This window comes from Coenobita brevimanus, chromosome 4, assembly GCF_032717465.1.
Source record: "Coenobita brevimanus isolate Jiangsu-jjx chromosome 4, ASM3271746v2, whole genome shotgun sequence".
Classification (NCBI taxonomy): Eukaryota; Metazoa; Arthropoda; class Malacostraca; order Decapoda; family Coenobitidae; genus Coenobita; species Coenobita brevimanus.
This window is the reverse complement of record NC_136957.1, coordinates 36,101,695-36,118,095: the sequence shown is the minus strand read 5'-3', so window position 1 is coordinate 36,118,095 and position 16,401 is coordinate 36,101,695. Positions and strand designations below refer to the sequence as shown.

Below are 16,401 nucleotides of genomic sequence, written 5' to 3'. Positions count from 1 at the left end.
AAGGGGGGTAATGACCCCTTTATGGGGGTGAGTGAAGGAGGATTACCCCCAATGAAAGAAGACTAATGGCTCCCATGAAGGGGACAGTTAAAATGGTATGAGGCCCCATGAAAGGGTTAGGGAAGGTAATGACTCCTCATAGAGGGGTCGGGGGGTAAGTGACCCCCCCCCATGAAGGAGTCATGGGGGTTAAAAAACCCTCAGGAGGTAAGGAAGAGGGTTAAAGACCCCCCCCATGGGGGTCAGGAAGGGTAAGGGGGTAAAGACCCCCCATGGGGGTCGGGAAGGGTAAGGGGGTAAAGGCCCCCTCATAGAGTCCGGGAGAGAGGTAAAGACCCCCATGGGGGATCAGGGTGGGGGGGTTAAGGCCCCCATGAGGTCAGAGGTTTGGGGGGTATAGACTCCCCCATGGGGGTTTTTACCCCCCTCCTTGACCTCCTCATGGGGGTCAGGGTGTGGGTAAAGACCATTCATGGGGGGGTTAGGGTGTGGGTAAAGACCATTCATGGGGAGGTCAGAGGTGGGAGTAAAGACCCTTCATGGTGGGGGAGTAAAGACCCCCCCCATAGGTGGTCAGGTGTGGGTAGACCCCCATAGGGGGTCAGGGTGGGGGTAAAGACCCACATGGGGTCAGGATGGGTTTAAAGACCTCCCATGGGGGTCTCTCCCCCCATCCTGACCCCCCCACAGGGGAATTTGACCCTCCATGGGGGGTCTTTACCCCCACCCTGACTCTCCCATGGGGGGTCTTTACCCCCCCACCCTCATCTTTACCCCCCCACCCTCACCCCCCCATGGGGGGTCTTTACCCCCCACCCTCACCCCCCATTGGGGGTCTTTACCCACCTGACCCCCCACACTACCCCCTTCTTGGCCCTGCCCCCCCCCCACACACAACACTAACCCTTTCTTGTCCCCCACACTTCCCCCTTCTTGGCTCTAGTCCCCCCACACTACCCCCTTCTTGGCCCTGCCCCCCCCCCCACACACACACACATTAACTCCTCCTTAACCCAAGACGTCCCGTCGATGTATGGGTACGTTGCAACATTTTGCATTTGCCAGTCCCGACGACGTACTGGTACGTTGAGCAATTGCAAGGTCCCTAATTTGCACAATTTTCAATTCGCGCGTGATTTTTCGTATGTATACATGGGACACCTTCCTCTATTCCTACAAGATGCCAAGCAGGGACAATGCCTTACACCGCATAACCTCCCCCCCCCCATTGTCTCGGCAATTCACCTGTTACCAGTGCCCTGGCCAATAAAGACAATCAGGGCCAAAGTGATTCCCCAATCGATGACAATGTGGAAGACAAAGTTTACATAGCATTAGAGGAAGAAACAGTCAGAAATGATGATCAGGTAATGTGGGAAAAAAAGGTCATGAATGGTGATGAGTTAGTGAGTGAAACAATGCTTATAATGCCTATATTACTGTTTGAAAACCAGTATACTCTCGTACTACATATAAACTCGTACCAAATAAATAAATAAATACCGTTTATGAGTGGTGTGGAATAGTTATCCTCCCATAGAACTCGTTTTCTTTGCAGCCAGCCTGATAGAAAACCCTGTAAGGTAAGGAGGTAATCCTACCTGTATCGAGTATTTTAAACCTCAGATGAGTGATTTCTCAATGAATTTTCGATGTTTCTCACCAAAAGCAGAGGTTTTAGCAAAAAAAAAAAAAAAAAAAAAAAAAAAAAAAAAAAAAAATGCTCGGGACGGGGGGGTGTCGGAGGTGCGAAAGGGTTCGGGACGTGATGGGTTAAGACCCCACCTACATTAACCCCCCTTGGCCCACCATGCTACCTTCTCTTTGGCCCCCCCCCCACCCTACTCCCACTAATGACCCTACATTACCTTCCCACCATGTTACCTTTCCTTTGATCTCCCAAGGGAGGTCATTACCCCCACTTAAACCCACCATGGAGGGTTATTACCCCCACCCTTGACTTTCCCTGGGGAGGTCATTATTCCCACTTGAATCCCCCATGAGAGGTTAGTACCCCATATCCCCTTAACTTCCCCTGGGGATGGGGTCATTATTCCCACTTGAAACCCCTTGGAGAATTATTACCCCACCTCCCTTGGGAGGGTCATTACCCCCTTAGCCCCGTATTTTACCCCCCTCCTCGGTTCACTGCATTATCCCCTCCTTGCCCCATTTCCCTTCCCTTTCCCCCCCCATGTTATCCCCCCTTGAACCCCTTAAGGGGATTACCCCTCTTTGCCCCCCCCTTGACTTCTCCCAGGAGAGGTCATTAGCCCCCCCTTGACCCTCCCCAAGGGCGGTCTCTACTTATCCCCCTTCCATCATGGGGGTCATCACTACCCCTCCTTGACCCTGCAATAAGGGGTCAAATAGCCCCCCTTGATTCCCCCAAGGGGAGATCAATAACTGCCCTCGTTCACCATGGGGAATACAACCCCCCTTTATCCCTCCCACTGGGAGGTGATTACCTCTCTTCACTACCCACAGGGGATAATTAACTCCCTTCACTCCCCCATATACTTAAAACACGTTAAAATATTTTGGTAAAAATAACCTCATTCTTTCCACTCTGCTTTGATATAAACTGGAGGTCTACAAGTTAAGGACCAGAGGGAGAGCAAGTTAACCCCCCCCCCCCCCCGACACTCGTGTGCACGTCACCTTGGCAAGCACAAAGCAGTTTTGCAAGTGATATGCAGGGTGAAGCTTAGGGAGGTTGTGTGTAATATTCGCCCTGCACTTGTTGGGGCATGGGCAAACAAAAGAGCCTGTCAGAGAAAAGGCTCCTTTCAAGGAGCATAGCACAGCAGGCAGACTGGCAAACCAGAGAAAGGCGGCAGAGGCAGGGGATGACTCGACGGTTGGTGGTGAGGCCGGCTGCATGATAGTCGATGGTCGACGAGGGCAGGGCAGGACGAGAGAGCTGGGTAGAAATTGTGGCACCGATAGAGAGGGCGCCAATGACGAGCTCCAAGTGGAAAAGCCCCGACACTGCCCTCAACCCCCTTGCCCTTAGTGGAAATAGGGTGGTGGAAGCTTGCCCAGCACTCCAGCAGCAGCAGATGGACACCAAGGAGGGTAGGCCCAGTCAAGGTCGAATGGGAGAGAGGGCGCTGATCTAGGTACTGGTGGAGGGAGGGTCGTCGGCCGTGGTCTACAGGATGGATGGTGGAGGAGCCTTGACCTCCTGGTGCGTAAATCTAGGCCCTCAGACTCCGGGTGGAAGGGACAGGCCCAGCCCCCCCTCAGCTGATAGGGCTGCAGCAGAGAGCTGGTCCCGACGGGAACAGTGGTGGAGGTGTTGCCACGATGAGAGATGGGCTGCGAGTGCTTAGGGAGGTAACTGCCGGACTTTATAACAGTTTTCAATTCCTGTGTTAGGTCACACTGCACTGTACTCTGGTATGGACATAACCAAAAAAAATGCAAAATCACAAGCACTATACTGTACTTAGTGCTAAATGTGTTATGTGAGCATTTAATAGTAACTGAGGTGACAACAGTATGTTTTCCTTATAAATTTTTTCATTCTCATTATACATATAACTTGCTGCTACAAAGTCACTTGCATGGAAATGATGCAACATGTTTACATGCAGCAGTTATCAAGTGACAAAGAAATGTTGCACTTGACCACCAAAACTAGTCACTGTTAGGTAAAGTTGTTTTATTATACAGATTAACTGCCTAATTCCTAAGTGTTTCAACACTGTAATGAATCTGGACTTTGCTCACTCCAAGTGTTTCAAAAGTACCGAGAGGTGTGTTCAGGCTCACTGTACGTCATGCATGGGGTAATAATATGTAATAGTTATATAAAATTACAGCATTTTCGAATAATAATAATAATACTGGACTGAAATTTGTGCTTGTAATAACAGTAGTAATAGAAAGCCACGTAACAGAGTAATGGTCCATTACTTTCTATTACGCCTGTTTGCTGTGGTTTCGTTTGCAAATGAAACCATGATCAGAACATCAGTGCCGTGAAATTCAGTGTCCCTCCGATGAACGTCACACAATCCAAGCTGACAACGATCAACGTTCAGATGATGGTGAACCAATTCAGATTTTATAGAGTGCTGACAGTAGATTGTCACTGAGCAAGTACTTGTAATAGTAATAGATACCTGAGTAACAGTAACAGATACTGGAATGCTGTAACAGTATTAGTGATAGTAATAGCTGGGCTTTAAAATAAAAGTAATTGTAACAGTAATACAACTGTTATTGACCCCATCCCTGCCGCAAGTGACTGTGGCAGACGAGCACCAGCCACTGTTTAGGCACAGTCACCACCACACTCTGGCCTTCGTCCTGATGAGTCCCAAGCCAGGCATCATCTGCCATTAACCCCAGCTGGAATGAGGACCAGGAACCAGGAGAGTGAGCCTGAGATGAATAGGATGATAGGACAAGTCAAGGGAGTAGATGTGGGAGACATCAGACAACTGACAGTACAGGCTGGTCTTGGAGTGCCACCCAACTCGGCTCTGGTGAACGTGTCTGCCTAGGTTCTAGCCGGTCCTGGAACGCCGTCCAACAAGGTTCTAGTAGATATCATTGCCTGTGTATAAGCTGCTGCTGTGGTGACACCCGACACACTGTGCACAAAATGTCTGCCTGGTTGCACACTGATCTGGTAGTGCCGCATGATATGGCTAGGGTCTGCCTGGGTATAGTGCAGTCGTACGGATGAGGTCAGGGTGAGTTTGCTTTGTCTGGATGACAGTTCCTGCGTGTGATGCCAGATGACATGAATCCAGAACAGGAAAAGTATGGGTTGTGGCAATGAGAGTGGAATCCTTAAGTTGCTGTTTTACTTCATGTCTGGTCTACAAACAGTATGTAGATATACAGTACTTATAAACTTGTGTATGCCACTATTTCCCTTCCTGGACTACAGAGCGTGTCCCAAGAACCACACAGTCATTTACTATTTTTAGTTATGGACTTGAAAAGTCATTTTCCATTTCTATAAGTACTTGTTTTTGGTCTTATAAAACTATAACAATCCAGAATACTGCAACTTTGTAGCAAGTGCCACTTTCACTGTTGCTAGTGTTATGCACTCCAGCATCACTCACCATACCATACTCACTATTACACTAATTATTTTCTTAAACCTCAATATTAACACATACCTACAATATATTCTGACACAGAAAAGCTTTCAGAGGTATGGTAGGCACAGAAGCACTCTCCCATACAATAGCCAACCTTGCTCTCAAAAAACATACACATTTTCCTTTTTTCTCTCTCTCTCACTATATATATATATATATATATATATATATATATATAAAACTTATTACCACAGTCACCTACAAGGTAGTGAAGTTAACATATTTATGCAGGGTTGCCACATTCAAGAAAAAACGTTGCACTTGAACACCAACAGTAAACACTTGTTTACTTATTTTTCTACCACTTATTACTAGATATGCACTAATGATGTTACTTTCTGTTTCCATGAGTACTGATCTTTGGTCTTATAAAATTATAACACTGCAGAAAAATTTCTTAACCAATCGCTTTCATCAGTGTGTAGTGCACTTTAACGTCCTTGATATAACACTGTTCTATTTTTGTACATAGTAAACCATGATATTTAGATATCTACACATATTTAAAATCTTTTCTGCCACTTATAAGAGTTTGGAGGTGTGACAGGCACGGAAGCACTCTCCTGTATAAAGGCTGACCTTGTACTAAACTTGACATACATAGTCATACATGCTCCTGGGGAAGGCCCCAGGAATTGATGGAGTGTGTGGTGAAATGCTGAAGCATGGGGGAGAGATGGTAGTAGTATGGATGCGAAAGATGTGCAGACTGGCCTGGGAGGAAGGTAGAGTCCTGGAGGATTGGAAGTCAGGTATAATTATTCCCTTGTACAAAGGGAAAGGGAAAAAGTGTGTGGTAATCATAGGGGCATTTGTCTTCTTAGTGTAACAGGAAAAGTATACGGTAGGATATTTATTGACAGAGTTAGGGAAATAACAAAGGACTTAGTTGAAGAACAGGGAGGCTGTAAGAAGGGAAGAGGTTGTGTAGATCAGATATTCATTCTTAGATCTTTAGTGGAAAAGTTTCTAGAGAAGGGAAAGAAGTTGTATGTGGCCTTCATGGATTTGGAGAAAGCATATGATAGGGTGGATAGACAAGGATTGTGGAAAGTATTAAGAATATATGGAGTAGATGGGAAGTTGCTGAATGCTGTGAAGAGTATGTATGATAGTGCTAAGGCTGCAGTGCGTGTGGATAGTGAACTGAGTGAGTTTTTCTATTTGAAGGTTGGGTTGAAACAGGGATGTGTCATGTCTCCATGGTTGTTTAATCTGTATATGGATGGCGTTATAAAAGAGATACAAGGTAGGGCAGTGGATGTTGGAGTGGCCCTAATGAGAGAGGGCAGTGCTTGGAAACTTCCTGTACTGTTGTTTGCAGATGATACTGTGTTGTTAAGTGAAGACGAAGGGGAGCTGCAAGACTTGGTGGATGAGTTTGGGAGTGTGTGTAAGAAACGGAATCTAAATTGTGAATGTAGGGAAGAGTAAAGTTATGGTCTTCGAGATAACTGTAGTCAATGAATGTACAGTGAGGTTGGATGATGAGGAAATAAAATGTGAGTATGTTTAAGTACTTGGGTAGTGTGATGAGTAAGGATGGAAGTTTGGAGGGTGAAGCGCTTGAAAGGGTACAACAAGGAAGAAAGGTTGCTGGTTCCTTGAAGGCAATGATAAGAAACAGGGAGTGAGCATGGAAGTGAGAGTTATTACATGACAGTAATGTGATACCAGCTCTCATATGTAAGTGAAGCTTGGACATTGTTGGAGGGACACAAGTCAAGAGTAAAAGCAGTGGAAATAAGTTATTTGAGAGGAGCCTGTGGAGTCACATGGAGAGATAGACTGACAAATGAGGAAATGAAGGAGCGTTGTGGTGCAGATGTGGCTGTGGTAGGACGCGTAAGGAGAAACACACTGAGGTGGTCTGGCCATGTGGAGAGGAGGGAGAGTGAGAGATTGATGAGGAGAGTGTATGTGAGTGATGTGCAGGGGGAGAGAGGGAGGGGAGGGCCAAGGATGAGATGGAGGGATGGAGTGGAGAGGTATATGAGAGGGGGATGTGAATTGGATGGGAGCAGGGCAGTGACATAGCGGGGGACAGGGTGACGTGGAGGCGATTTTGTTTGTGGCCACCCTGCATGGGATTAAGATGCCTGGCAATAGACAGATAGACAGACTTCCATCTTCCCTTTGAGGTAAGTGGGGTAATTGGAGTGGCTGAGGTCACTTCTTGACCAGTGGGGGGGGGGGGGTAGGAGTAACAGCAACATCCTTGCCCTACTGTATGATGACCAGTGGGTGAGTGAGTGATGCAACACCTTGAGGCAGGTGGAGTGGGAGCAAGGGGGGGGGGGGAGGTCCCAGCTGACACACTCATCGAGCATAAACGAGTTAGGCGGGAATAATCGAGCAGAAATTATGAAATTTACCGGGGTCTTCTTGATGGACCATCGCAGCTGCTTTCACAGTCCTTCCAGAAAGACCGTTACAGTCTCTGGGTTAAATATATGGTTATAAGTTGTTTTGCCTATTCCCTGAACCATACTGACAACCAAATTCACAAACTGAAAAGATATACCACATATTCCTTCCTGACAACCCTCATGAGTGTTTATACTATATTACGCTGTAGGTGTAACTACTGTATCAGTTAACAATGGAAAATCATGTAGTATCATAATGTTGTTAACAGCAGCATTCCTTTACCCTTACCCCCCACCCCAAGACTTCAAATGTTACAGGTTAAACACTCAAACATGCTGGACCATGTATGATGGAAAATGTTTTTGTAGGAAACAAAATGGAATGCACTATCAAAAATATGACAAGAGCACTTGTGATGGGATAATATACTGTAATTTGTAAAGAAAATCTAATGTGTATCAGCAATAAGAGCAGACATTCATGATGAAATGTACAAGTATTATTGTAAAACTGAAAATAATGTCCAAAATATTAATATGTGTGAATGTAAAGGGACTGTTTAAAAAATTACGATGATATAGAGGAATGAATCATGAAGATGTGACAAACCTGATGGGCTCTGGTGAGGGGTGGTAGAGGGGTGAGCGAGGTTCTGAGGGTCGGCTGTTGGGGAAGTGTGGGGGCTGGACAGGCATTCTGGGGCCCATTGGTGAAGGGCCAACACCACCACTCCTGTTGGGGCACCACACATAAACACACCTCCAGGCTGATGCACAAACTTCAGATTCATGTTATTAAAAAAAACACACACACACACACACACACACACACACACTCAGCTTACTCAATTCTAGTTTGAATATTTTATACTGTAATATTAATCATTTGCTGTAAAACCAGCAATACTTCTGATTCCTAGGCTATGGACACAGGCTGGTGGAGGCAAGTAAGTTAGAGCAAAGGAAGGCAGGCTTTATTTATTTATTTTTTTTTTCCAAGGAAGAAGGAACCAGAGGCAAGAAGCCCACAAGACTGTTCCCTCTCAGAAAAAACAAATACAGAATAACAGACCATGAGTAAACATTGCTTGATCTTCCCAGTTCTTTTTGCAATCCATGTAATAAATGCTCTGTAACTCTGCTTGATATGGGATACATCCCAAATACTGTAAAGGGTTTGATGAAACATCAGCAAACAGCTGCTAAATATCCATTTCATGCCACTTTCCACACAGTTTAAACCAAGAAAAGATCACTGTCAATTCGTCTTGAGGGAACCCATGAAGGTTTGCATTTCCATCCACTCAGAATGTGGCCACTTCTATGGATTACTGAGCTACAGAAAACTCCCACCCACTCCTGCCCACTTCCTGTACGACCATGCCCTTACAAGATGAGTAAAAGCTGTGTGTTACAGTACACAGGCTATGTTAATGGAGGATGGGGGTTTAGAGCGTGCCACAAAACAAAATGCACTTTGTTACAAATAAAAAGATTACAGAAAATCCATGCACAATGAATCAGAATGACATGCTGAACCAGGTTTTATGATTTTCCCACTAGACAATAAGCACATAATATTTTAGCCATTTCTATAAAATTTACTGTAAAATCCTGTAAGTATTGCCTAGACAATACATATAAAATATTTATAAAGAGATGTTCTCTGCATCCCATTTACTGTATATTATTGGCAAATATAGCAAATGCTGTTGTTATGGCCTGTTTTAAAAATAAATAAGCTTCTAAGTTCAATGATCAGTATGGTGCTTATAATAAAAAATTGCGCGTGAAGCAAAACAAGTTTATACGTATTATTCTTATTATTGTATTATATTCGCATTAGGTTACAGAGCTCAGGTTGGCTTGGCATATAATAAAACGTACTGCTGCTGTAAATGTATGCTTTTCCTTAATGAAAAACTACTTAAAAAGATATATGCCAGCACAATATCACAGCTGAGCAGAATTTCTTGAGCTTAAATTATAAGATGTAAAGTAAATGGATGTGAAACTTTAAAATACTTCTAAAAAAATGATGCTCTAATAAATTTGATAAATTAATTCTGAAACATGGCTATATTTGTGGGAATGGTTTCTGATACTACGGAAGTACATACTGAAAACAGTAATACTGTACTTTACTTAAGGGTCAATCAGCAATATTCACAAGTTACTTACCCTCAAGGCTGTTTCCTTGTTTTGAAACATACAACTGAACTATACACCAAACACATCAACCATGAAAATAACACCATCTGTACTCTCCCCTGAGATTCAGTGCTCACATGACATTGCCAACTGACCTGTCCTGAGGCGGGACCGTATCACTGGTGGTATCGTCATCGTCATCATCGTCTTCCAGCATAATGGGAATAATGCGTTCACGCTTGGCCCGCTGCAGCTGAGATTCACCTGGCGGCTGTACCCCACTCACTGTGTGGCGCACCTGAAATATATTCATTAACCATCACATAACACCAAGCAATTATATTTTCATTACAAAAGATCTCTCCTAGGCTAAATATTATCATGTACAAAAGATCTCTCCCAAGTTAAATATTATCATGCAGCAGTTCAACGAGTAAAATGAAGAAAAATGGCCTAAAAGAGCTAATGCAGACTGTCTTTCTTACCCCTTCATTACAGTAGGATTCTCTCCTATGCCAAACAAATTAGCTGGCAGTACCAGAAATAACACACATCACTGTTCAGGGACTAAACTAAGTTCATATCGGTATACTACACAGTAAATCCATTTAGTGTAATTATCTTCTTATAAAGGCTTCAAATCCATGGTAATCATAACCCAGCAACTTGGAAAACTGCAAGAATACTGAATGGCATGAGTCCCAGGAAAGCATAATACATATGGCACACTGAATGGTATACAAATATGGATGAATGAAACACAAGTATATTGCATTCACAGATGCACATAAAAAAAGACTGTATGATGATTTAAAACTGGTCATCAATGGAATTATTACGCTATACAAACCCCATTAGCCAAGAGATCACTGATCCATGCATGGGAAATATAGGTCCAATATCAGTAATCCATGCTCTGCAATTCCAGAGTTATGAGGAAAAAAGTTCAGGGGGGGAGAGGAAAATTCAAAAGGCGCACCGCAACCCACTGCAAAATCAGCTGGGCCGCAATATACATGCTTGGGAGATAAGCTATAGTAGGACTCGCGCACGTTTGCGGCTGTGGTGTGGCCCGCACCTGTGTAAAATGTTGCCACGTTTTCTATACCGTTATCTCTCTCTCTCTCTCTCTCTCCTGGCGGGAAATGTGAGCCACCCTGAGTACACCCTGAGTACTTTTGATTCTTTTATAAGTTATTTATAATTGTGCTTTCATCTGTTAATTTGGTTTTGTTATATTTAGTAGTAGATGGAGTGTCAAAGTTACTGTCTGCTGAGAGGTTTGTTACGTTACTGATTCATACACCCCGACGTAGTGGGGTGTGGGTGTAGGTGTGGGTGGGAGTGTGGATGTGGGTTTGTTGGGGTGGTGGTCCAGGGGGGAGGGGAAGTGTGAAGGGGGATTTGACCTGAGACACCCAGGAGGGATTAAGAAGGGAGGGAAGGGGAAGGGGGGGCTGGATTCACCTACCACGTGGTGGGAAATGTGAGCCACCCTGAGTACTTTTGATTCTTTTATAAGTTATTTATAATTGTGCTTTCATTTGTTAATTTGGTTTTGTTATATTTAGTGATGCCGACAATGCATTCAATGCATGCCCCTCTCCTGCCTCTCTCTCTCTCTCTGTAGGGAAGCTATCTGTCAAGGCCACCGACTGTGTGTGGAAGTGTTGCCGTTCGCGAGTGAATAGTTTTTTTTTTTTTTACTTCGGTATTGGCATATGCCTACTATTTTGTCCTACATATTAGCTTATGATTATAAATGTGATTATTCCTCACCCTTAAAATTATGGTAAAAGCCAGTAAATGTGAGCATTTTTCCCAAGCAACACCTGTACAAGCTATGGTTGGGTATACGAAGGGGTACGTACTTTATTTTAGGCCAGATGGGTGTGTAAGTATTGCCACTCACAAGAATTACATGAATTATTTCTTTTACTTTGGATATTGGCATATTTCTTCTTTTTTCAGGCTCATTATCTTATATCCATAACTGTGATATTATTACCCACCCTAAAACTACGCTAAAAACCATTAAAAGTGACTACATTATCTTTTAGCAACACTGTACAATATGTATCCCATGTTTCTGTGTTACTGTATAAATATTTTATGCATAATAAGATTACTGTTGATTCATCCATCAAAATACACAAGTGTAAGTTTTATTCATCTGAATTTATCGAATTTGTGATGCCTTGTACATAAATAGCTTCCGTTTCACATCGCAAGTTGGGGAAACGTGGCACCATTGTACACAGGTGCGGGCCACACCTCAGCCGCAAACGGGCGGGATTCCGACTATAGTGAGCCATGTACACCCCTCCCCTCCCCGCTCTCCATACAGCTCTCGCTTTGCTCACTCGTTCGCTCTCTCTTGTACATCATCATTGTGCTCGGAGCTACCTTGTCTACACATGTTAATGAGTGTACAGTGAACTTTATGTGTGCAATGAGCTCACTCCACTTACATAATGTCTCCCCATGCAGATCCTGACCTCCCCTAATGCAATGCCCACCAGGCATGTGCGAGTGCCTTTTCCTCTACCCAAGAAAATGAAGACAGTAAATTGGCCCTAACAAGGAAAGCACATGTGTGTATGCTGAATGATGCCTTTAACCCTCATCCTTTGGGTTTATCACATGCTGACTGAAAGGTTCTGGACTCGTCGGGTCACGAGGTATCACAAAATCACTGCTAAGCTGTAGTTTGAAAAGCATGCCCATAAATACTTTGTCAAATGGTCTCTGATATCTCACTGCTGACAGCTAAGTATGTATTAGGAAGTGTCAGTCACACGCTTGCCTCTGTTGCAATAAATTTCAGACTGGTATCAGGATTCTGCTGTACGACATACACTACAAGAAGGCTTTTCCATGCAAGGCTCCTACAAAGACGACAAGGTTCACAAGGTTCAGCTTAAGCCAAGGCAAAGTGGGTTTTTCAAGGAAGATGTTTTACTGTGCAACTCTCCCAAGTATACTCAGCCCATCAAAATGGCCCCCCAAAAAGCTCAGGATTCTCCAAGACTTGGTGAGCTAAAACTGTTCCTGCCAGCACAGCTGAGTATTTTCATGAAATATTCAACAACAGACAGCTCTGGGTGACCAACCTGTCACAGGTGGTGGTGATGAGTAAAACAAGGAGGATTATTTGCAGGAGTATGATGATTAACTTACTCCACTGATATCCTCTTATATCAACTCTCACACATACATCAGCAGCAGTCAGTGATAAGTCTGCATCTTTTCATTTTGGTGAAAAGGCTGTCTAGATTGTGGAAACTATTTTTTTTTTTTTTTTTTTACACTAATCACCATTACAGCTATGAGATAAGAAACATACTGGCCTGCACAAGCAATACCCTTACCATCTGTTGCATTATGATTATTATTATTATTGTTGTTGTTGCTGCTGTTGTTGTTGTTTGGTGGCACTTCATAACAAGTCACAGGTGTTTTATGTAGTAAAGTCTCGTTATACAACTGTTTGCCTTATGAAAATTGTACCACGATTGAACAGTTGTAGCCCTTTTCGGAATAACAATAAAAATTTGGTCAAGATCTTGCTAGAGTAACTGCAACGGTCAACTCTGAGAATACCATGCAAACACAGTGATGCACGAAGCCAATAGCCTGAACTCTGAGCCAGCATGGCCACCCACTGTTTACATTCACTGATTGCCTTTCGTTCCATTTTGTGCATGAACGGTCACTGAAATACCACTCCTACAGTCAAATAACAGTGCAAGTGCTTAACAAATGGTACAGTGTGCAACATAATTTTTTTTTTTTTTTTTTTTTTTTTAACTTGTGTCTTGGATAGTGTCAACAGTACAGTACATACACAGTCAGTTGAATGTGCCAAGATGGCTGCCCAGTGTGTACATCTGTGTGATCATCTGCCTACCATCATCCAGTCATTTAATGTAGTGTTGCCTACATCTTCCTTCACCTTTATCATTCTTCTTCTGAGTCTGCCCTCTTCTCTTCCTATTTCTTCCATCCTTACTACCATTTTTCCTTACTCTTCTTTAAAAGTGGCTTTACACTGAGTGACAAGCTAAATGGAATGGTTTCTTGTAAGCCAGGAAACCATTTACAATGTTGGGTGGTAACCATATAACCAACATATACATAATCCCTACGTGTCAACAAGTGGGTTGGCAGGGGGTTAGTGCCCCTCCCCGTAAAACAACCAACTCAAATGGCCACCCCTTATGGCATTGCGGCATCTGGTTATTGACAGTCTGCCTTTTGTTCCATTTTAAGCATGAAAGGCCATTGAAACACCAATGCTAACTGCCAAATAACAATGCAAGTGCATAACAAATACTGCAGTGTGTGATATTAAGTGAAAACTTTTTGTGTGTGAATACTGAAACTTGTGTCTGGCAAGCATGCTACCTCCAGGGGAAAGTGTGGAGCTACTGACAGGCACCAAGGGCAAGTCTAGAAAGGTAAGGTTTTTCCAATTTTAGGCTTCATGGTCAAGGGCACCCTCCCTAATCCATGTTATATTAACCTCATTATAAGATAAATCATACTGTGACAGGTTTTCACGACGTAACTATCACATAGCTTGTCATTACTGCATTGTACAGTACTCCCTCATTACGTTTCTCTCTCTCTCTCTCTCTCTCTCAACGGTTTCAACCATACACTTCCTCCTCCCCAGCCACTCTTTCTGCTAACATCACTGGCAGCATCTTACCAACCTGCTAGTTGCCAGCTTTCAGCTCTGTTCATTTCCATCCAGACATCTCACATTCACCTTTAATACACAACAAAACATCTTTTGTGTTTGCAGTTCCCTGTATAGAAAATAATAAAATGCTCACATAAATACACATACAGGTGGTGCCAGCAAGTCACCTTTGTGTTACACACATAGCCAGTCACCTGCTTTCGGGTCCACTCATTTCCACTTCTGCATCCCTCTTGTAATAATTAACAATACTCTTTGTGCCCGTAGCTGAACAAATATTTAGTGCAAATGAGACAGGCCTATGATGGAATGATACATACAAAGGAAACAAATGTAACCTTGAACAATTACATTAACAGAACATATGAATGACTGTGTATGAATCATGCAATGAATATGTAAAGGTGTTCATTGGAAAATTGGTATTGACAGGTTTTGCACACCAACAGCCATCTTAGGAATGTAACATCCATCAATAACAAGGGAAACCTATAATAGTTTATAACAAGCTGTAGCCATGAAGGAGTACTGTGGTGTTGCCACGAATGTATTACAAAGCATACATAAAAATATCTTGAGATTGCATTGCCATATGGAGACTGATAGACTGATCAGGTGAGAGGGTGAAATGGAGGGATGGGGTGGAAGGGGAACACATAGTGAAATGGAGGGATGGGTGGAGGGGGAACATTGAGGGTGAAAGTCCAGATGGGGTGGGGGGGGGAACACTGAGGATAAAATGAAGGGATGGGATGGAAGGGGGACACTAAGGGTGAAATGGAGGGATGGGGTGGAGAGCTATATGACTGAGGAGAGTGTAATTTGAAGAAAGAGCCATCTGATGGCAGACTTGATGACATAGTCAGTTTGTCTGATGCCACCCTTTCTGGGATTTCTGGAATTTGGGCAGCTGGCTAAAGATAGATCTATCTATCTATCTATAGCCCGACGCCCTAATCCCGCAAAGGGTGGCCGCAGACAAAACGCCTCCAAGTCACTCTGTCACCCACCATTTGACTCCCCTCCCCCCAACTCACCCCCCCCCTCCCTCATATACCTCTCAACTCCATCCCTCCACCTCATCCTCGGTCTACCCCTCCCTCTCCCTCCCTCCACCTCACCTACATACACCCTCTTAGTCAGTCTTTCATTCTCCATCCTCTCCACATGTCCAAGATAGATACAGTATATAAATGTTACACATACCTCAGCGCGGTATTCAGGTGCCCTGGGTGGTGGGGATGCCAGCTTGATCTCAGCATATGAGGATCTCTTGGTCTCAGGCTCTGGTTTGTTGTTTAGGACGATCTCCAGCTGACTCTTCTTGCGTTCCCTGTCCTGACCCTCGCCCTCACCCTGACACACATACACAACACAAACATAATATCAGCATATGAAATGTACCAGAGCTTAATGTATATCTGATATTAGGACGGCAAACTGTAAAGTTGCCACAAGTTTATACATACTTCTAAATTTCTAAACTGAGCAGCCAAGACCCATGGTCCCTATGCTCCTGATAAGGAAGAAAAAAGGGAATGGATGACAGGACAATGGAAGAGAGAGAGAGATTATTTTATAAGGTAATGAGATGTTAAAAGGTTAGCCGTACTGTATCACGCCTTTGTTTATTAATAATATGAACAAACCCAAAACTAAAGTCAGTGATGATATAAATGGGACTGAGGTTAACATACTGAATTCGCCCATGCTAAGCAATGCAAGCGCAAGTACAGTAGCACAAAGGTATTATGGGTGTGCGTCACAAAAATTAAGATAACATAGCATTTCAGGTTAACAGCTTCACTGTTTCCCCTGATGCAGCCATCCCACCAACCTACAGGCAATTGAGTGCCACGTTCTACTGCCAGCCCATTGGGTGGCATTATTTATTAGTATGTAAAGGATACTCTGATATTTAACTTAACTTGGATGCCAAGTAATATAATTAAAAATGCAAACTTTATATAATTATTGCCATTTCAGTTTAACTTCCCATTTAGAAGGAAAGATTTAGATCTAAGCTCTGTCTTCTATTCTGGGACAT

General features: G+C 43.6%; 1 protein-coding gene across 1 annotated transcript in view; it reads right to left on the bottom strand.

Annotated features, from left to right (window-relative positions):
- LOC145396692 (uncharacterized) overlaps positions 1–16,401 on the bottom strand; it is a 129,988-nt gene that overhangs the window by 25,895 nt on the left and 87,692 nt on the right. Inside the window, exons 14-16 of the mRNA XM_080269985.1 lie at positions 15,561–15,710; positions 9,802–9,944; positions 8,106–8,228 (exon numbers count right to left, since the gene is read on the bottom strand). Of these exons, the coding sequence (XP_080126111.1) occupies positions 8,106–8,228; positions 9,802–9,944; positions 15,561–15,710 (416 nt within the window). The remainder of the gene's footprint in view (positions 1–8,105; positions 8,229–9,801; positions 9,945–15,560; positions 15,711–16,401) is intronic.